Source organism: Haliotis cracherodii, unplaced genomic scaffold (genome assembly GCF_022045235.1).
Source record: "Haliotis cracherodii isolate W230 unplaced genomic scaffold, xgHalCrac1.p SCAF_14, whole genome shotgun sequence".
NCBI lineage: Eukaryota > Metazoa > Mollusca > Gastropoda > Lepetellida > Haliotidae > Haliotis > Haliotis cracherodii.
Genome location: NW_027266269.1, coordinates 3,393,254 through 3,416,594, shown reverse-complemented (window position 1 = coordinate 3,416,594; position 23,341 = coordinate 3,393,254). Strand labels below are relative to the sequence as shown.

The 23,341-nt window shown below is 40.5% G+C and overlaps 1 protein-coding gene across 1 annotated transcript; it reads right to left on the bottom strand.

Annotated features, from left to right (window-relative positions):
- Positions 1-859: 859 nt before the first annotated feature.
- LOC139460902 (serine/threonine-protein phosphatase 6 regulatory ankyrin repeat subunit B-like) lies at positions 860-22,457 on the bottom strand. The gene is made up of 8 exons (XM_071242376.1): positions 22,402-22,457; positions 21,556-21,840; positions 12,692-12,848; positions 11,766-11,795; positions 11,453-11,466; positions 9,749-9,787; positions 9,264-9,323; positions 860-5,617 (listed from the first exon to the last, which is right to left on the bottom strand). Exons 1-8 carry the CDS (start codon positions 22,430-22,432, stop codon positions 1,122-1,124), a joined length of 5,112 nt encoding a protein of 1,703 aa, XP_071098477.1. The 5' UTR covers positions 22,433-22,457; the 3' UTR covers positions 860-1,121.
- Positions 22,458-23,341: the final 884 nt, after the last annotated feature.

Here is a 23,341-nt window from a genome sequence, read left to right as displayed (position 1 = left end):
TTTCTACATAAATAGAAATGACAAAGCATCATCCATATAAAATCTCCTCTTGAATGTATGTGTTTTTAGATGGTAATACTAAAGACAACAGTAGAAGAAAATACTGTTTGGCAATCACACATATTTCCAATCTGATTATTACATCATTTGCCTGCCAAATCTAAAAACAATTGAAGTTGTGAAGAACTAAATAACTATTGGCTGCAATAGCCCAGGCCAGTCCTTCCACATTGTAACCGTGAAGATCATGCTTAGAAAAGGTCTTCATCAACCCATGCTTGCCGTAAAAGGCGACTATGCCATTCGTAAAAGGCGTGTAACGGGATCGGGTGGTCAAGCTCGCTGACTTGGTTGATGCATGTCATCAATCCCAATTGCGTGGTTTGATGCTCATAATGTCAATCACTGGATTGTCTGGTCCATACTCGATTATTTACAGACTGCCGTCATATAGCTGGAATATTGCTAAGTGCGGCGTTAAGCAACAAACCAACCAATCAACCTTCCATTTTGCTTATGGACGGTAACCTGTTGAACGTATGCATAGATAAGTTTGTCAGTCCATACTGATACAGCATTTAATGTAGAACATAAACCTTGTTTTAGTTTTCAGTGTAGAGTGTGTCTCTGTGCACACATTATGTGACTTTTCCATTCTTACCAAATATGTCATAAGTTCATTCAATGGAGTCACTGTCTTGTCTTGTTTTCGTTCTAGTTGCTTTTTGATTTGTCTGCTTCCGAACTAAAGCACGAGAGTAAAGGCATCGTCTCCCGTGTTGTCAGTTGATGTCAGATATGTGCTTTTATTGTATTTGAGTACTGCAGCTTGCTGGTGTAGTGCTGCCGACAATGCAGGAGTCACACCAATATTGTCCTTTGATTTGATATCAAAATAATCAATGGCATATTTCAACATTACAAGTTGTCCGTGATGACGAGCAGGATGTAGAAGATTATGTCAGTCTTTGTGGACCAGAGTACGGTCAGCACTGCAGGACACCAAGTATCTGTACATGGCAATGTGACCTCAAAGGGCTGCTCTCGCCAGAGGAGTCTCCCCATTCCATCCTCTCGCGTTGATGTCAAAGTTGTCAAAAACATCCTCTACAGTGGTCTCATTAGAGCCTCAGGGAAACTTGCCGGTTTTTATTCAGATGATACACTTCTGATCTCATTTCTGCCTTCATAAGGGCATTCCATGGTGTGACGTTCCTCTCTGACTCTCTACCTGATGACAGTTTTTCTATGATTTGCTTGCAGTCTACTTTAAGGGCAAGATTTAAGGCGTCATAGCCTTCATTGTCAACTAGTGACAAATCTGCGTTTCTACTTTGCAGGTACTCAAATACTGCAACTTTACCATACAGTACTGATGTCATGATGCACGTTAAACCGGCCTTGTCTTTAGTGTTTATATCAAACCTGTCTGAGATGTGCTTCACAACATCGAGGTGACCATATTTACAAGCAAGATGTAGAAGGGTGAGCCCATCATTGTCCACCAGAGTATGGTCAGCTGAACGAGACATCAGGAACTTCAGCACACTAATGTGGCCTCCAATAACAGCCCTCATCAGAGGTGTGGAACCTTTCCTTCCCCTGGTGTTGATGTCAAATATGTCAATAACCTTCCTTGCTATGGCCTTGTTACCAACTTGACAGGCTGCATGAAGAACATTATCATTTTGCGGAGTAGTCAGGGATGGAATACCCCCATTTGATGCAAGCAGATCATAAGCATCCATCTTTCCACTGAGAGCTGCCATCATGATTGGCGTCCACCCGTCTTCTCCAGGACCATTAACGTCAAACAGTGGCAAGAGGTACTTTATGATGAAACGGTTTCCCCCCTGACAGGCAAGATGCAGTAAATTGTTCCTGGTGTGATCAAGCAGATTCAACTCATCTTGTTGTGATACAAGCAGATTGAACACATTCTTCTGACCAGCCCTAGCTGCATGCATTACTGGTGTCAAACCATTCTGTCCCTTCTCATTAATGTCCAATATATCCAGAAGATATTCTACTATGGCCGTGTTCCCTCCTTGACATGCAAAATGTAGAACATTATCATTGTAGTCATCAATCAGTTTCAGGTCAGCTTCCTTCGTCACGAGAAAGTCAAAGACATCTCCTTTGCCTGCCAAAGCTACCTCCATTATTGCTGTTCTCTCGATGTGACCCCGACAGTTGATCTCATACCCTGGAAGCAAACATTCCACAATGGACATATTTCCACCTATACAAGCTAAATTAAATACAGTATTTTTGTAGTCATCCTTCAGGGAAATATCAGCCCCATTTGAGACAAGCAGGTCAAACGCCCTCCTTCGTCCATTGACAGCTGCATACATCACAGCCGTCCTTCCATCCTGTCCCCGACTGTTGAGGTCAAACAGTGGAAGCAGATGCTCTAAGATCAACCTGTTTCCACTCTGACATGCAAAGTGAAGCATGTTGTTTCTGTGGTCATCAGTTATAGTGAGATCCACTTCCTTTGAAACAAGCAAGTTGAAAAGATGTCTGTTTCCAAACCGAGCTGCAATCATCACTGGTGTGCAACCATTCCTTCCCCGGGTATTGATGTCAAACCTTTGAAGAATGCACTGAACAATAGCCTTGTCTCCGCCCTTACATGCGAAATGTAACACATTGTCTCTATAGTCATCTATCACTTTCAGATCGGAGTTCTTTGAGACCAGAAAATTAAAAACACTTTTGTTTCTAGCACAAGCTGCCTTCATGATTGTTGTTCTCCCATTGTCATCCACACTGTTGAGATCAACATTTGGAAATAGTTGTTCCACAATTGAACTATTTCCACCTAGACATGCTAAATGAAATACAGAGTTGTTGTAGTCATCTTTCAGTAAAACATCAGCCTTATTTGAGACAAGCAGGTCAAATACACTTCTCCGCCCATTGACAGCTGCATACATCACAGCCGTCCTGCCATCCTGTCCTCGACTGTTGATGTCAAACAGTGGAAGCAGATGCTCTATGATCAACCTGTTTCCTCCCTGACATGCAAGATGAAGCAAGTTGTTATTGTTGTCGTCAGTCAGTCTGAGGTCTACTTGTTTTGAAACAAGCAAGTTGAAAGGATCTAATTTTCCAGAGCGAGCTGCGACCATGACCGGGGTCCAGCCTTTCCTTCCTCGAGGATTGAGGTCAACTCTTGTCAGGAGATGTTCCACAATGGCTGCGTCCCCTCCCTCGCAGGCAAACTGAAGCACCGTGTCATTGTTGTCATCAGTCAGTTTTAGATCAACGTCCTGTGACACAAGCAATCTGTAAATATGACTTTTGCCTGTCCAGGCAGCATTCATAATTGCAGTTCTTCCCCGGTCACCCCGACTGTTTATGTCAGAAGTTGGCAGAAGATCTTCCACAATAGATATATTTCCACCTAAACTTGCTAAATGAAATACTGAATTGCTGTAGTCATCCTTCAGGGATAAATCAGCCCCCTTTGACACAAGCAGGTCAAACACGTTCTTCTCTCTATTGGCGGCTGCGTACATTACAGGCGTCCACCCATTATTTCCACAAGCATTGATCTCAGTCTTTGTCAGTAGATATTTCACAATGGAGGCATGTCCACCATGGCATGCGAGATGAAGGATAGTGTTGTTGTTGTCATCTTTCGGGTAAAGATCAGCCTTTGCTTTCACAAGCAGGTCAAATGCATGTGCTGCTCCATTGACAGCTGCCTTCATTACAGGTGTCCAACCATGACTTCCTGGAACATCAATGTCAAAGTCTGTAAGTAGAATTTGGGGTATATCATCAAGGAGGCAGGCCAAGTGAAGGAGGCTGTTGTTGTCACCATCAGTCAAAGAGACGTCTGCATAGTGTGACATGAGAAGGTTGAATATGTCCATCCTCCCAGACAATAGTGCACACATCATAGGTGTCATGTCATTTTCCCCATGACAATCTCTATCTGTTAATGGCAACAACGAATTGACAATGGACTCAGTTGCATACATACATGCCAGATGAAGAACTGTGTTGTTGTTCCTATCTCGTAATGTTAAATCAGTTGTCTTCTTCTTGACAAGATAGTCCAAGAGATCATTCTTTCCAGAGAAAACTGCACACATAACTGGTGTCATGTCACTCATTCCTCGACTGTTGACATGCCAAGCAGTACTTTGTTTCAGCAGCCATTCCATACATTCCACAATTGGAAAATTCCCATATTGACAAGCAAAATGAAATAGGTCGTTGTTCATGGTGTCACGTAATGTGATATCAGCTTTATGCTTTACGAGAAGTTTCAAAGTATCCATCTGTCCACCAGTAACAGCGAACATAGTGGGCGTCCAGCCATTCACAGCACGTCTATTGATGTCACAGTGAGGGAGAAATCTTTCAATGATGTCATTGTTCCCAGAGAAACAGGCATAATGGAGAACTATGTGCTTAGAATCAGAAGACATAGTGCCTACATCTTTAAGCATTTGGTACACTTTGTCTTCTATGTCTTTCCTTTTCCATATGGGATGCATGATGTACCTACTGAAAGTGCCAGCAACAACAGCTTCAGCCAGCCTGGCAGCAATGGTGTCACTGCAGGCATCTGAGAAATGCATGGCATTCTGTTCTGCATGAGCTGTGTTGTGTTGCTGGTCAGGTACATGCTCACAAATGAACTTTATACTGCAGTTATGAAGGACAAGCTCTGGCTTAGTATTTAATAACGCAGACATGCATGTATCATGTATTAGAGGATGGAATAACGAGACAAGAGTTAAAACCCGTTTCAGGTGTGCATCAGATGCAGTCTGCAGATGCCTGATTTTCAGTTCACCATCACACATTGACGTAAGCAGCAATTTCAGGGACTGGTCATCAAGTTGACTTGTGTCCTTATGAAGATCACGTTGAAGATAAAACAGAGACCTTTCAAAAAACGTTTCCTTTAGCTCTTGAAAAGGTACGTGTGTTGAGAAAAGTTTGCATGCCAGGGGAAAACCAACAGTTTCCTCGTATGAAATAATTGTAGTCACATCAACGTCAGTTTCACATTTATAGTGACTTTTGTGTTTCAACCATATGGCCTCCTTCTCTTCCATTTTCTTTGATTTTGTCAAGTCTACCACTGAAGAGTTTTGGAAAAATATATGGCCTTCAAGTTTTGACATTGCACATTCAAGGTTGTTGCTATCTGTGGTGAATATAACATTCAGGTTTGGTTGGCCGGTGCTTCTCTGTTCCGCTCCTCGTGTTTGCTGGAGACTGTGGTACCTTGTTTCCAGCTTGGTTTTCCACTGTTCAAGATGTCCATGGAGCTCATAGAGAACTTGTCTCAGGCGATGTAGATCCATAGATCCACCCTTCTGAAATATGTCATCGAATATGACACACACGTCCTTGCCCTGACCAAGGCAATCAGACAACTGAACAGTCCCAACATCCTCAACCAGTACCAGCTCATACCCCTGCTTCCTGTATTCAGCTCCCAGCATCAGGGCCATGGATGTTTTACCTTCTCCTGGAGCACCGCTTATTGTCACATGGCCAAACCTATTCAGCTTCTCTTTCACCTCTTTGAAACTCCCAGTTTCAATGAATAGGTCTTTGATATGCTCTATCTGGCATGGCAGATCTGTTTAGGTAAAACAAACAAATAGTAAAATTATATATTCTTGTTGAATGGTGAATCTTGAGAGAAACATATTTCCTAAAGGACATTGTCTTCGCTTGTCTAATAGTATAATTTTGAATGTACGACGAGTATGTACACATGTGTCTATGCTACAGTAAATGTCTTCCATCAAGCAATTTGTTCATTGACTTCAAAATGTCAGGTAATACGTATATCAGCTGATTCAAACAAAATGAGACTGGATTTAAGACAGATTGACTGAAATAAATTAGACTCCTTAATTTATTTTTCTAAATCTAATTTGGATATATTTTCATCTTTTGAAGATCGAAGTAACTTTAATATATACTACTCAAAATTTGATAAGGATCGTAGATATTTTTCTTAATAAAAAAACAAAATAACTGCATAACTGGCAATATTGTGTTCAAGTGAAATCAAAAACGTCTCCAACACACTTGCACGTGCATTCCATGCCATGGGAAATGCGTTTCACATCACAGTTCATGCTTTTGCTACCATTGCACGATTTCCAATCAGGCAACGGTGTCTGATTCATCCTGAAACTGTAAACTCAATTGAGTGTTTACACTACGTTTATCTACGCAATGCCCCCTCAACGTGTAAGGCGTCGCCTGACGACAGAACAACTGGGCAGATGTATTGGAATGCTTGATGCTGGCTATTCACAACATGACGTTGCCAATGCACTAAACGTCAGCCAGTGCGTTGTAAGCAGGGCCTGGTCCCGACAGCAAAATTGTGGTACAGCAGCACACCGACATGGGGGTGGTCGTCAGAGGTCGACAACCCAACGCCAAGATCATTTTGTGGCTCTTCAGGCACGACGTCATCCCTTCTGGACAGCAACCAGCCTACGTAACGACCTCCTGAACGCCTCGGGGGTGAATGTGTCCACTCACACGATACGGAATCGTCTTCAAAATGCAGGTCTCTACTCGAGAAGGGCATGTGTCCGAATCCCCCTGACTGTTCGACACCGGTGGGAGCGATTGGAATGGGCTGAAGATCATGTCACTTGAACACGGAACGATTGGGTTCCAGTTCTGTTCACCGATGAGTCCAGGTATTGTTTGGACTTTACAGACAGGAGGCAGCGGGTGTGGCGACGACAACGTGAACGTTTCCATGATGCCAACATCAGTGAACATGACCGTTATGGTGGTGGTTCCATCATGGTCTGGGGTGGAATCACAGAGATGGAAGGACAGATCTTCATGTCCTGGAGAGAGGAACAATGACGGGGGTGAGGTACCGGGATGAGATCCTCGATGTGTACGTCAGACCCTACGCTGGTGCTGTTGGCCCTGAGTTCATCCTGATGGATGATAACGCCCGTCCTCATCGCGCCAGGGTGGTTGAGCAGTACCTTGAGCAGGAGACAATTGTCCGCATGGATTGGCCAGCGCGCTCGCCGGACTTGAACCCGATTGAGCATGTCTAGAACATGCTGCAGGTTGCCCTTTCACGCCGTAGAGCACAACCAACGACTTTGGCAGAGCTCGGACATGCCCTCGTGGAAGAGTGGAACAACCTTCCCATTGGGAACATCCGGGTGCTTATTGACAGCATATCTCGACGTTGTCAGGCCGCCATTGATGCAAGGGGAGGTCATACTCGATATTGACACTTCATCGACTAAGTGTAATGATGGACTATCCCTCATAACTGTGTAATTCTTTCTCTTGTTTGCTGTTAACATTTTTAAATGAAATGCCTTTTGGTGTTTGAAGATTTCAAACATTCCATATTGATACAAGTTCATGCCGTTCATGAATTTTCATTCATAACATGATTAAACACGTTTCTGAGCCAGAGTCATGTCTTTTGTTATGTTTGTGGTAACTTACACACATATCACCTAGTGATCCTTATCAAATTTTGAGTAGTATATTTAATGCCTGATTCTGCATACTGACTGTATCATATACACATACTGCTAACATTGACTGTATCATATACACATACTGCTTCATTGACTGTATCATATACACATGCTACTATATTGACTGTATCATATACACATACTGCTTCATTGACTGTACCATATACACACACTACTACATTGACTGTAGCATATACACATACTGCTACATTGACTGTATCATATACACATACTGCTACATTGACTGTATCATATACACATACTGCTACATTGACTATCATATGCACATACTGCTACATTGACTGTACCATATGCACATACCGCTACATTGACTGTATCATATACACATACTGCTACATTGACTGTATCATATACAGATACTGCTACATTGACTGTATCATATACACATACTGCTACATTGCCTGTATCATATACACATACTGCTACATTGACTGTATCATATACACATACTGCTACATTGACTGTATCATATACACATACTGCTACATTGACTGTATCATATACACATACCGCTACATTGACTGTATCATATACACATACTGCTACATTGACTGTATCATATACATATACTGCTACATTGACTGTAGCATATACACATACTGCTACATTGACTGTATCATATATGCATACTACTACATTGACTGTATCATATACATATACTGCTACATTGACTGTATCATATACATATACTGCTACATTGACTGTAGCATATACACATACTGCTACATTGACTGTATCATATACATATACTGCTACATTGACTGTACCATATGCACATACTGCTACATTGACTGTATCATATGCACATACTGCTACATTGACTGTATCATATACATATACTGCTACATTGACTGTAGCATATACACATACTGCTACATTGCCTGTATCATATACACCTACTGCTTCATTGACTGTATCATATACACATACTGCTTCATTGACTGTATCATATACACATACTGATACATTGACTGTATCACATAATCATTGTGCTACATTGACTGTATCATATATGCATACTGCTACATTGACTGTGTCATATACACATACTGTTACATTGACTGTACCATATGCACATACCGCTACATTGACTGTATCAAATACACATACTGATACATTGATGGTATCATATACACATATTGCTACATTGACTGTATCATATACACATACTGCTTCATTGACTGTATCATATACACATACTACTTCATTGACTGTATCATATACACATACTGCTACATTGACTGTATCATATACACATACTGCTTCATTGACTGTATCATATACACATACTGCTTCATTGACTGTATCATATACACATACTGCTTCATTGACTGTATCATATACATATACTGCTACATTGACTGTATCATATACACATACTGCTGCATTGACTGTATCATATACACATACTGCTACATTGACTGTATCATATACGCATACTGCTATATTGACTGTATCATATACACATACTGCTATATTGACTGTATCATATACGCATACTGCTACATTGACTGTATCATATACACATACTGCTACATTGACTGTATCACATACACATACTGCTACATTGACTGTACCATATGCACATACTGCTACATTGACTGTATCATATACACGTACTGCTGCATTGACTGTATCATATACACATACTGCTACATTGACTGTATCATATACACATATTGCTACAAACAAGCCTTTACGGAGGAACCCAGTTCATACCTCTTGGTAGCTTCTCTCCGTCTGAATGGCTGCAGAGAATATCCTCATCCCTTGGCGATGCTGCCAGAACAATAAACTCAATGGATTCACTGTGCATATCAGAAGCTTGTGGGTTGCAGCATTACTCATTTGTTCAGAAGTCAAGAATATAACATGTGTTTTGAAGATTACCTTCTTTATGTTCCATAAAGCTAAGAATTTGAATGGACTGAAACAATTGCGTCTATTGTTAATAACGTATACAATTGAGTGGGTGAGTATGGTTTTACGCCGCCTTAGCAATATTCCAGCAATATCACAGCGGGGAACACCAGAAATGGGCTTCACACATTGTACCCATGTCGGTAATCAAACCCTTACGCTCTTACCACTAGGCTACCCGCCCGCCCCACACAACGTATACAAGAGAGCAACAATGTCACTTTATAGTACTCCACATTCATTAATTAACCGCAAAAATAACGAAACGATCAGAGTGTACTCACTGCACTGACCTGCTTCAGGCTGCCGCTCAATCAAGGACTCTGGAACATGTTTTACGTTTAATATTATTTTACTATCAAATAAAACATTTCAAACAAGCCAAAAGTTTTGACAACGTTATGATTATTTTTTAATGGAACAGGAGCTTTTTCTGGGTTACAGTTACATCCTGATATTATACAAATTTTATTTTTGCTCTTTGCACATGATTCGAATTTAATTTCAGACTCTATACTGAAGAAGACTTGTAGTTTTTGTTTTTTAGTCGGAAAAGTAGGCGGCTGAATAATAGGGAAAAATGGTTTGTGAATGGACAACGTGTGGAAGTCACACAAGGGTATATACATTTATGTTTATTTTCTAGCAGCAGGCTGTCATGGTCAGAAGCTTTATGCAATATAGCTGATAAAGCTAGAGTGGTAATAATCAACTTACTAAAAACATTAATCTTATTGTTCAAAGCCTTATTCTCAAAAATATTCTTTTCAAATGATTTGACACTAGGATATCACCTTTGCTATTTTAAGGGCATTCCATAAAATGAAAGAACTTGAGAAAGTTTAATAATATGTGTGCAAGTGGTTATAGAATGTTAGACGATATATATTGAGTAGAGTTGTATTGGGTGAATGTGTCAGATTCCATATATTTCTCAATGCGGTGATGAGAGCTTTTAAATATTGGTTACATTTAATGTGAATGCCAGGTTCCCCCTAACCCCAAAAGTGTTACGAAATGTTCTATTTATACGAAAGAAGGAAAGACGAATTGGGTTACTGATATGATAACAATGTCATTTTCTCTCAGATCGGTCATGTTAGGTTATCACAATCACCAGTTAATGTACAGTTATTTATTTCGATGTTATTGCAAGGTTTGAGACATTTGAAAATGTATGTAATAGCTCTTAAATGTGAGTGTATTCTGTTCATGTATGTAAAGGTTTAGATGCAGTGCACACGGACTAGAAATAAAACATCCCTCGTAAAATATTTATTTTGGCAGCTAGCTTGAGGCGAGTAATAATACATGCCCGTGACACTGTGTTCCTAGATCGCTTTATTCATAAAAAATAGTGACAATTTAGTCATAAGATCGCTAAACACATGATTTCCATATGGTGATATGTTGCATTGTATTGCCTTTTTCACGATTGTAAACCTAACCCTGTTTGGTTCAATTTATTTGTTGATTGTTCATTGTCTTGTGTGGTTATTTACTGATTTCACACAAATAAAATGTTTGGTATGTGCTGCTTTCTAGGTTAATCTTCACGTTTCAATTTTTGGGGATTCAACACCTGCACATCACTTATTTTCAAAGATCCATTCATATGATCTCATTTTCTCATTTTCGGAGTAATATGCTCCAACATATAATCCAGAGTGATTAGTCTCTAAAGTTATCGTTCAGTATTAAGTCCAATGGTCGCTATATACGTTTACATAAAAAAAAATGTTTTCGATTCATACATTTTTTTTTATATTCATCTCTGTATTGTCTTTTCCCTTCAGTGGAATATGATTCAAGACTGATTATGGTCTGGTGTTGATGTTAATGATATTCAGTACCTTAGGGAAATAAATGATACAAGAATAGTGTTTAGGGAACAATACAATCAGTAGCAAGGGACTTATATATTCTACGTGGACATGTGGATACCCGGCCACCTATATCTTCATTACTTTTGAATGAGGTATACTTACCATCTTCAGCAGGACTGCAAAGAAAAGAATACATTTATCTTACAAAATATGTCATAGTCAGGCACACATAATTAGAGACAGATATGCTTAGAGCATGGATCATAACAACACTTAGCTACAAGATTGTGATTTATTAATCCTGTACCTTTCATTTTTTCAAGGGAGAATTCCTTGTGTTGAGGATGCTGCACAGTCACATATCTAAACGTTTACAACAATGTATTTATTCATGATTCATATACTGTGCACTGCTGTTTAGTCTTTTATGGCCAGTGGAATATGTTTCAGCGAATAATCAAGACTATATATTTACCTGTTATCAGAACGCCCCCTTCTCCGTTTTCTGCAAAACATCAGAAGAAAACAAAGTATTGCAAGTAATATATTGTATTATTTATGGAAGTCCACGCTACATTTTGCACTTTTGATAGTGACATGGTGTGACCCACCATGAAATAAGTCCGTTGTGAGTGAAAGATCACATTCATTCTTTCAAAACTCCAGGTTTTCAGGATCATCTAAATACAATTTACAAGTCAAGCAACAATTCATCTATATTGTAGAGATACATGGCATCAAACATATGTATTGTAGAGATACATGGCATCAAACATATGTATTGCAGAGATACATGGCATCAAACATATGCATTGCAGAGATACATGGCATCAAACATTTGTATTGCAGAGATACATGGCATCAAACATTTGTATTGTAGAGATGCATGGCATCAAACATTTGTATTGTAGACATACATGGCATCAAACATATGCATTGCGGAGATACATGGCATCAAACATTTGTATTGTAGAGATACATGGCATCAAACATTTGGATTGATTTTCTGCAAAATCCCATTTTCAGTCTTGAAATACTAACTGTTGTTATAATTTAGATATAATGACTGATTATTCGAATTCTGAAATGTTTTGAAATGATGTTTTTATTACACCACTAACGAACAAGAGAAAACTAATATATGTCTGTATAGTCCTGAGACTTGGCGTACGGAAGTAAGTCTTTCTTCATGACGTCACAGCACAATTATATCCTTCCTTACCTTTTTTTCCTGGCGGGTCACATATGTATATTCATTTGTTCCCCCAAATAAATGCAACATGCACGACGCCTTACACCCTATTAATACTGCAGAAAATGTTAGCAAGGAAGAGTATTATTTCATTTCTTTCAACAGTGACACTCTGAATCATACACGTCTTGGGTAAAACATACACTTACAGTGTGTGCACCACCACCACAGCAAGGATGATAGCGACGACGATAATGCCGATGAACACAGGGACAATAATCGCAGCAGGATTCGTGGGTTGTGTTGTGGTGGTGTCGATAGGACCGTTCGTGGTTGAGTCAATAGGACCTTTCGTAGATGCGTCTTCTAAAATATGTTTTCAAAAACAAGAAAAATAATGCACATCTACAATGTAACGAACAATAGTTTAGATTTATATCTAAGTGTGTTTTCAAAATCACAACGTTTCTTTGCAAAGACACGTGAAGATCCAGGTAGTGTGCTGGTCTTCAGCAACCCCTGCTTGTCGTATCAGGCTACTATGCTTGTCGTATCAGGCGACTATACATGTCGTATCAGGCGACCATACATGTCGTATCAGGCGACTATACATGTCGTATCAGGCGACTATACATGTCGTATGAGGCGACCATACATGTCGTATCAGGCGACTATACATGTCGTATCAGGCGACTATGCTTGTCGTATCAGGCGACTATACATGTCGTATCAGGCGACCATATATGTCGTATCAGGCGACTATACATGTCGTATCAGGCGACTATACATGTCGTATCAGGCGACTACGCTTGTCGTATCAGGCGACTATACATGTCGTATCAGGCGACCATACATGTCGTATCAGGCGACTATACATGTCGCATCAGGCGACTGTACATGTAGTATCAGGCGACAATACATGTCGTATCAGGCGACTATACATGTCGTATCAGGCGACCATACATGTCGTATCAGGCGACTATACATGTCGCATCAGGCGACTATACATGTAGTATCAGGCGACAATACATGTCGTATCAGGCGACTATACATGTCGTATCAGGCGACTATGCTTGTCGTATCAGGCGACTTTACATGTCGTATCAGGCGACAATGCATGTCGTATCAGGCGACTATACATGTCGCACCAGGGGACTATACATGTCGTATCAGGGGACTATACATGTCGTATCAGGCGACTTTACATGTCGTATCAGGCGACTATACATGTAGTATCAGGCGACAATACATGTATCAGGCGACTATACATGTCGTATCAGACGACTATGCTTGTCGTATTAGGCGACTATACATGTAGTATCAGGCGACTATACATGTCGTATCAGGCGACTATACATGTCGTATCAGGCGACTATGCTTGTCGTATCAGGCGACTATAGATGTAGTATCAGGCGACAATACATGTCGTATCAGGCGACTGTACATGTAGTATCAGGCGACAATACATGTCGTATCAGGCGACTATACATGTCGTATCAGGCGACCATACATGTCGTATCAGGCGACTATACATGTAGTATCAGGCGACTATACATGTCGTATCAGGCGACCATACATGTCGTATCAGGCGACTATACATGTCGTATCAGGCGACTATACATGTCGTATCAGGCGACCATACATGTCGTATCAGGCGACTATACATGTCGTATCAGGGGACTATACATGTCGTATCAGGCGACTATGCTTGTCGTATCAGGCGACTATACATGTCGTATCAGGCGACCATACATGTCGTATCAGGCGACTATACATGTCGCATCAGGCGACTATACATGTAGTATCAGGCGACAATACATGTCGTATCAGGCGACTATACATGTCGTATCAGGCGACTATGCTTGTCGTATCAGGCGACTTTACATGTCGTATCAGGCGACAATGCATGTCGTATCAGGCGACTATACATGTCGCATCAGGGGACTATACATGTCGTATCAGGGGACTATACATGTCGTATCAGGCGACTTTACATGTCGTATCAGGCGACTATACATGTAGTATCAGGCGACAATACATGTATCAGGCGACTATACATGTCGTATCAGACGACTATGCTTGTCGTATGAGGCGACTATACATGTAGTATCAGGCGACTATACATGTCGTATCAGGCGACTATACATGTCGTATCAGGCGACTATGCTTGTCGTATCAGGCGACTATAGATGTAGTATCAGGCGACAATACATGTCGTATCAGGCGACTATACATGTAGTATCAGGCGACAATGCATGTCGTATCAGGCGACTATACATGTCGTATCAGGCGACTATACATGTCGTATCAGGCGACTATGCTTGTCGTATCGGGCGACTATGCTTGTCGTATCGGGCGACTATACATGTAGTATCAGGCGACTATACATGTCGTATCAGGCGACTATACATGTCGCATCAGGCGACTGTACATGTAGTATCAGGCGACAATACATGTCGTATCAGGCGACTATACATGTCGTATCAGGCGACCATACATGTCGTATCAGGCGACTATACATGTCGCATCAGGCGACTATACATGTAGTATCAGGCGACAATACATGTCGTATCAGGCGACTATACATGTCGTATCAGGCGACTATGCTTGTCGTATCAGGCGACTTTACATGTCGTATCAGGCGACAATGCATGTCGTATCAGGCGACTATACATGTCGCATCAGGGGACTATACATGTCGTATCAGGGGACTATACATGTCGTATCAGGCGACTTTACATGTCGTATCAGGCGACTATACATGTAGTATCAGGCGACAATACATGTATCAGGCGACTATACATGTCGTATCAGACGACTATGCTTGTCGTATCAGGCGACTATACATGTAGTATCAGGCGACTATACATGTCGTATCAGGCGACTATACATGTCGTATCAGGCGACTATGCTTGTCGTATCAGGCGACTATAGATGTAGTATCAGGCGACAATACATGTCGTATCAGGCGACTGTACATGTAGTATCAGGCGACAATACATGTCGTATCAGGCGACTATACATGTCGTATCAGGCGACCATACATGTCGTATCAGGCGACTATACATGTCGTATCAGGCGACTATACATGTCGTATCAGGCGACCATACATGTCGTATCAGGCGACTATACATGTCGTATCAGGCGACTATACATGTCGTATCAGGCGACCATACATGTCGTATCAGGCGACTATACATGTCGTATCAGGGGACTATACATGTCGTATCAGGCGACTATGCTTGTCGTATCAGGCGACTATACATGTCGTATCAGGCGACCATACATGTCGTATCAGGCGACTATACATGTCGCATCAGGCGACTATACATGTAGTATCAGGCGACAATACATGTCGTATCAGGCGACTATACATGTCGTATCAGGCGACTATGCTTGTCGTATCAGGCGACTTTACATGTCGTATCAGGCGACAATGCATGTCGTATCAGGCGACTATACATGTCGCATCAGGGGACTATACATGTCGTATCAGGGGACTATACATGTCGTATCAGGCGACTTTACATGTCGTATCAGGCGACTATACATGTAGTATCAGGCGACAATACATGTATCAGGCGACTATACATGTCGTATCAGACGACTATGCTTGTCGTATGAGGCGACTATACATGTAGTATCAGGCGACTATACATGTCGTATCAGGCGACTATACATGTCGTATCAGGCGACTATGCTTGTCGTATCAGGCGACTATAGATGTAGTATCAGGCGACAATACATGTCGTATCAGGCGACTATACATGTAGTATCAGGCGACAATGCATGTCGTATCAGGCGACTATACATGTCGTATCAGGCGACTATACATGTCGTATCAGGCGACTATGCTTGTCGTATCGGGCGACTATGCTTGTCGTATCGGGCGACTATACATGTAGTATCAGGCGACTATACATGTCGTATCAGGCGACTACACATGTCGTATCAGGTGACTATACATGTCGTATCAGGCGACTATGCTTGTCGTATCGGGCGACTATACATGTAGTATCAGGTGACTATACATGTCGTATCAGGCGACTATGCTTGTCGTATCGGGCGACTATACATGTAGTATCAGGCGACTATACATGTCGTATCAGGCGAATACACATGTCGTATCAGGCGACTATACATGTCGTATAAGGCGACTATACATGTCGTATCAGGCGACTACACATGTTGTATCAGGCGACTATACTTGTCGTATCAGGCAACTACACATGTCGTATCAGGCGACTATACATGTCGTATCAGGCGACTATTCATGTCGTATCAGGCGACTATACATGTCGTTTCAGGCGACTATACATGTCGTATCGGGCGACTATAGATGTAGTATCAGGCGACTGCTTGTATCAGGCGACTTACGGGATCGGGTGGTCAGGCTCGCTGACTTGGTTGCTGAATATCATCGTGTCCCAATTGCGTGGATCGATGCTCCACGATCATGCTTATGTTGTCTGGTTCAGACTCGATTATTTACATACCGATGACACACAGCGGGAATATTGCTGAGTGCGGAGTTAAACAACAAACAAACTTTGCAAAGGCAACCATGACTATTTTGAAGGCAAATACATATGTAGCATGCTCTACACCTAAACGCACGTGTGTGTGTGTGAGTGAGTGAGTGAGTGAGTGAGTGAGTGAGTGAGTGAGTGAGTGAGTGAGTGTGAGTGTGTGTGTGTGTGTGTATGTGTGTGTGTGTGTGTGAGAGAGAGACACTATGTAGCTATAAAACCATGAGTTGTATATGTGTCCCACCAGGAGATTAGGGATCTTATAAGTGAAATATCACATTTCCACTTTTCATAATATTTTAAAACTTCAGTATCTTCAGCACACAAAAAAAATTCACATGACAGAGAAACATGACATCAAACATTTTAACTTATTTTCCGCTTGTCATGAAATTGTTCTATCATCAAGATAAACAAATGGGGAAAAAAGAAGGTCCGTCGTTGCCAAGTTGTGTTTAACTAACAATTCAGTTAGTTAGACCACATTCAAAGACAAAGGAGCCATGGTTTAAAACATAATCTGATGTCGTTCTTGGTAAAGTTGGCAATTATCATCTAAGTGTTATTTATTTCAGCCGATGTATAAGATGTTGGTTGTTCTCTGTTAAAATCTACCGCCCCCCCCCCCCCCCCCCCCCCCCCTTACTGCAACCATTTACTCACGTGCTCTATCACAAGTGCCTCTAATTCCAACCCTTGTATCACACGCTCTACCACACACGACCCTAACAAGAACTATTCACTCACTCGCTCTACCACACACGCATCTAACTGCAACCATTGACTCACACAATCTACCACACGCTTCTAACTGCAACCATTGACTCACACAATCTACCACACGCTTCTAACTGCAACCATTGACTCACACAATCTACCACACGCTTCTAACTGCAACCATTGACTCACAAAATCAACCACACACACACCTAACAGCAACCATTGACTCACGCGCTCTACCACACACGCATCTAACTGCAACTATTGACTCACAAAATCTACCACAAACACTTCGAACTGCAGCCATTGACACACGCGCTCTAAGGATCCCCCTAACAGCAACCATTGACGCAATAGCTCTACCAAACACACGCTTCCAACTGCAACCACTGACTCATTCGCTCTACCACACACGCCTTTTTTGCAACCATTGACTCACAAGCTCTACCACACACGCCCCAAATGTAACCATTAACTCACACGTTCCTCTAACAAATCCCAAACTGCATCAACTGTCTTACTCACACTTCCACACACGACCCTAACTTTAACCATTGACTCACAAGCTCCTCCCTACCCGCCCTTTAACAACTCAAACACACAATTAACTGCCCCAAAGGTCCACAAACCTTTCCCTGCACTTCACCAACCCTTACAGGCACTGTCAACACTCCTTCTCATTATCTCTTCCCAAACACACACAACTATAAACAGGATTATCCCAGCGCTACCCACAGCATCCAAGTGTGTATCCTACAGTGCACATATCACTCTATATCCCAGACAGTCGATGCACTGCTGAATTTCAAGTCCACAAGGCCTCAGCTGTCGTCAGCCGCTGACTGGTTCTCTGCGTGTCACGTGTATCGGCAGTCTGACCGAGCCCAGTACAACTCTCGAGAATTCAGTGTGGACGCGTCTACTATATGTAGGGGTGGCGGGAAGGAGGCGAGGGCAGATAGTTGAGCTACTGATAGTTCAATTTCCAAAATATCAGACATTACTCTAACCTACAACCTGAAAGAACTGATATTAATGAGGACAATTGTTATATTATGTATTGACTTTCTGTTTTGCTTGTCAAAATAAATGTCACCTACATTCATCCCCTGTGGGTTGGTTCATCGTGCCAATTATAAGGAGGGTATCCAGATGCAATTATTTTTCATATCTTGCTTCTAGTAAATAAGGTTAGCCTGGGTATATCAGATAGCTGTAGTTATATTCTGTGTCATTTTAGTTGTAAAAATCTTCCCAAAGCTGAGATATATAGGCATTTACTTTTTGAGAAGACATTTTTTTTAATTCCATACATAGTTTATTGTTTGGCATATTTTATGAACCAACATCAGTCCTAGTATGAGGATATCCTTAAATTTCATGTTCATATTCCTAGTTAGTTTTAGTTAGTGAGAAATTATGGGAAGTTGGGTGGCTCGGGTTCGTTTCGCAACATGGGTACAATGTGTGAAGCTTATTGCTCAGGGCACCCACTCTGAAAGTGTTATTGCTAAAAGTGGTATAACACCATTCTCACTCTCAGAAAAAAATGAAAGTCATCGGCTGTATGCCCACTGTGGCATTTGGTCCTGGTGAGATTAAACTATTGTTTTGGAACGGTATCAGTACTTATCACATCTGGGCAGATTGGATTCAAGTTCTAAACAGAATATATTTGATCCACCTAGGTGCATAAGACTAATTGCATTCATAGAAAACACCTAAATAAAGTACTAAACAAAAATATCCATCTCAATTTTCTATTGAGATGGAACTAAACACTTTGATCAGTCAGCTGTTTCAATTGTAGGAAAACATTCAGGCATTCGTGTATTTGATATATGTTTTGGCTGCTCAGTATTATATTTATGTATACTAATGAAGCAAAACATTTAAAAAATCATATTTATTGATTTCATTCTTATATAAGATCACACGGAAGAAGAGGAACTAGCATAACATAACCAGTGGAAACTTGTCTGCCCTTTAGCCTTTTGCCGGAAGATCTACATAATGGTGTCTCATATACCATAAAGCATAAGAATAACAGATGTCACAGTGCATATCATAATGTCTATTTTGTCACATGTCACATTCGCAAACTCTTGGTAGGAGACACAACATTCCAGTTCCAAGTTTACAAAACTACCAGCATGAAAACATGGCTGTTCATAGCGTGCTGATCTCTAAAGTCGAATAGGTTTTGATAGAGGGTCCAAATATTATTATTTTTTTATTTAAAAGGCTAGGGCGTGTCAATTGACTGTACACGATACGACAACTTTACCTTGCAACAGGTCTTCCTGGCTTCGAATTTCATTGGTGTGCCTTCACCACATTCGAGCATCTATGTTTTACCGAATTCGAGATGTCTACCATTTGCTTCGGTTTCACTTTACAACTCTATCAAGTCCAGGAGCTAGGGCTTATGGTTGAACTAAAGTATTCATATTACTGCACAATCTTCGTTGAGTCAATGATGAGCTACCTTATTCTTCTTTGGAAATCTTATGACAATGGAAATGCATATGTAACCATCGTCAGTTAAAAATGTATCCATGAGTGTATGTTGGCTAATTTACATGTTATTATACCGTTTGTTTATAAGGTATTTCTTGAAACTTACATTAAATACAATTTTCAAATGCTGTGAAGTGCAAACCGTGCAAATAGATCCTAATCATAATCCTAATTGTACAAAAACATGGCATGCCTAGTAAATGATATACTGTCAAAATGTATAGCCATCAAACAAGTTCTATTATCATAAGAACTATCTGCTACAGAAGAATCCACTGTACGATTCCGACTTCTAATTCATGTGCTTATGAATCACTGTTCAACAGTAATGATACCAGGTGTTCATGGAAGGAGATTGTATCCTGCCCCAACATCACAAACACATGTAAAACAAATCAATGGTTCACAGACATATAGTGTTTGACCAAATAAGAATAGTGCATGTTTGTACCATACAAAATGCTTTGTTTTTACAAAAAACGTCTAGAAATGATTGTTTTTACTTTTTACTACAATCACAAATTTCAGTCAATGTGTCAAATATTCTGCCAATTTATACATTTGAGTGAATCAGTCATTTCACAATAGGACTGATTTTCCACATTGACCATAACAGATATACGTTGTATGTATATTTGCTGTGTTTGGTTTAGTTAAAATAAGATCCAGATATTAAGCATGATAACATAATAACAGACAGCAAAAAAGTACGTATGAGTGTACGTAATGGGTGTAAGTGGCTAAATGAGCATTACTCTTATAATTATCACTTTCTTAAAAAGAGGAAATTCATACTTCTTAACATGTATTTAAGTTTGTAATCATACAATACACAACCAATTGTCCTATTCAGGGAAATGTACAGAGTGATTTGATATTTGATTTGATTTGTGTTGAATATGACCTCATGGCGTGGACTGACTGCAAAGACACCTTTGTGAACTTTATAACTTTTGGACACTATTCTAATATTTTGACATGAATTGTTAAGCAAGTGTTTGCACAATGAAAACTGATTAATGCAGTTCTGTACATTTTGCAGCAGGTTTCATACGTTTCAGTCATTATAAAACGCTAATAATTATCCCGTTACATTTTAGAAACATGCATTCTGGTCTGATTTGGAGCTTTAAGTATTGAATCTACATTGGACCATGATTTAACAAGTATATCATGTATATCGACCTATGCAAAATATGGCTGTTGAACGTTGTTTTTTTATATCATTTATTTTTATTTATTTAAACAGTATGTATAATGATTCGTTAGCTCATACAAATAGGTTCTGCATGAGACTACTGTACCTGAAGTGATGTTGCAATAATCACCGCTGTATGTACCACTGCAGCCTTGTGTGCATTGTGCGTTTTCCTGATAGCAGGTTTTGTGCAGACAGCCTCCACTGCAATGAATATTACACTGATCGCCATGATGTCCTGGAACGCACCCCTCAGAGCACTTCCCAGTGTACTTTAGACAGTGCCGGAGGTTTCTCACAGAGAACGTGTTACAGTTCAAAGGGCAGATCTTGTCGCAGTTCTCGCCATATTTTCCCCAGGGGCATTGCTCATCGCCATTGGCTATTGATGCTGGAATAGAATTATACGTGACATATTATCCAACAAACAATTAAGATTTTACTTTCTCAGAGTGGGGCCAAACTATGAACGTCCGAACTTGTTCAAACAATGTTTTACTAGCAATAAGTGAGTAAGTGATGGAGTGAGTTAATATTCACATCAGCAATATGTTTTACCCTCAACAAATGCTCATAATTGTATATGTCATTGGTGTTTACCTCGATGATGTATCACACAGTTTCTTGAAGTATGTGTGACTTCATGTTCACACTGACAGACATACAACAACCTACCAGCCAACCAGCCAAAAATTTTCCTAGGTTCGTTCCAACAAATAGATCCAAATAATACCATTTAAAGAAAAAACGTCTCTTAAATCACTTCATCAGTAAGTTAGTCCAAGTGACAGCACGTCATAATAAATGTACACGATTTACTTGACGTCAAAAATGGCCGTGACAGGGGAGATTTCCGAAGTTGTTCATGAACCAGTGGCGATTCCAAGTGACAGTCATCATTGATCAATTGGCCGATCATTGAAAGGTCATAACAAATTGTAAATGTACTCACTGATTAACAACAGAAATATTTGTGGCCACATCTTTGAGAGTTGTCTGGCTGTTACAATACCTGTTAGAAAATAAATTTACAGAAACTTAAAAAACATGGAGCTGTGCAGAAATTGACAATCATGATAAAATGTGTGATTTTGATGAATAATGTAATACTATGTTACTATGTTACTATGTCGTTCTTTCTGCAATCTGTGCAGCTAAATTCGTTCATCATCAGACATTTAACCATCATGCAAAGCTGAACTGTGTGTTTGTTTTTTGACAGCACACACAGCAATGATCCAGCTATTTGACCGGGGCCTGTAAATAATCAAACATATATACAAGGATCAGTGCAGTCAGGATATGACAACAGCAATCAATCAAATCATGTCCACGCGATTGATTTAGTCGCCTCCTACGACAAGGAGTGGTCTTGGTGCCTGAGTGTACCCCGAAATCCCCACACGGAGATGTGCCAAATAATAAGCCATGTTTACTGGAGATATACCAACACAAATTAAATCTTATGAATGAATGGCCGTCAGTGAGACCAAGGGCACACACAGCTTGTTATTCAACGATAATAAACAGCAAGTTTGACTTCACTACGTGCACATTGAGAGCACTGAAAACACGTCACTTAGTAACGCCACCTGGTTAATAATGTATATTGTGGCGTCAGTTACAACAGTCGTTCTGTAGACGTCGTCGTGTGCAGGGGTGTTTGTTGATATACTAGTACCATAAACAACAACCACAAGTCGTATATTTCTTATTTGAGATGTCAACATAATGTACAACCTCTTTATGGATGTTGACAAAATCTGCAAGATTTTTAAAAGATTGTAATAATAATGACTCACTGAATAGAATCTGACCTCAGAAAAGTCGAACAAGTCCATTTTAAATATGGTATTTTCCGCATATTCTTACGATCCTCAGGCCGATTATCT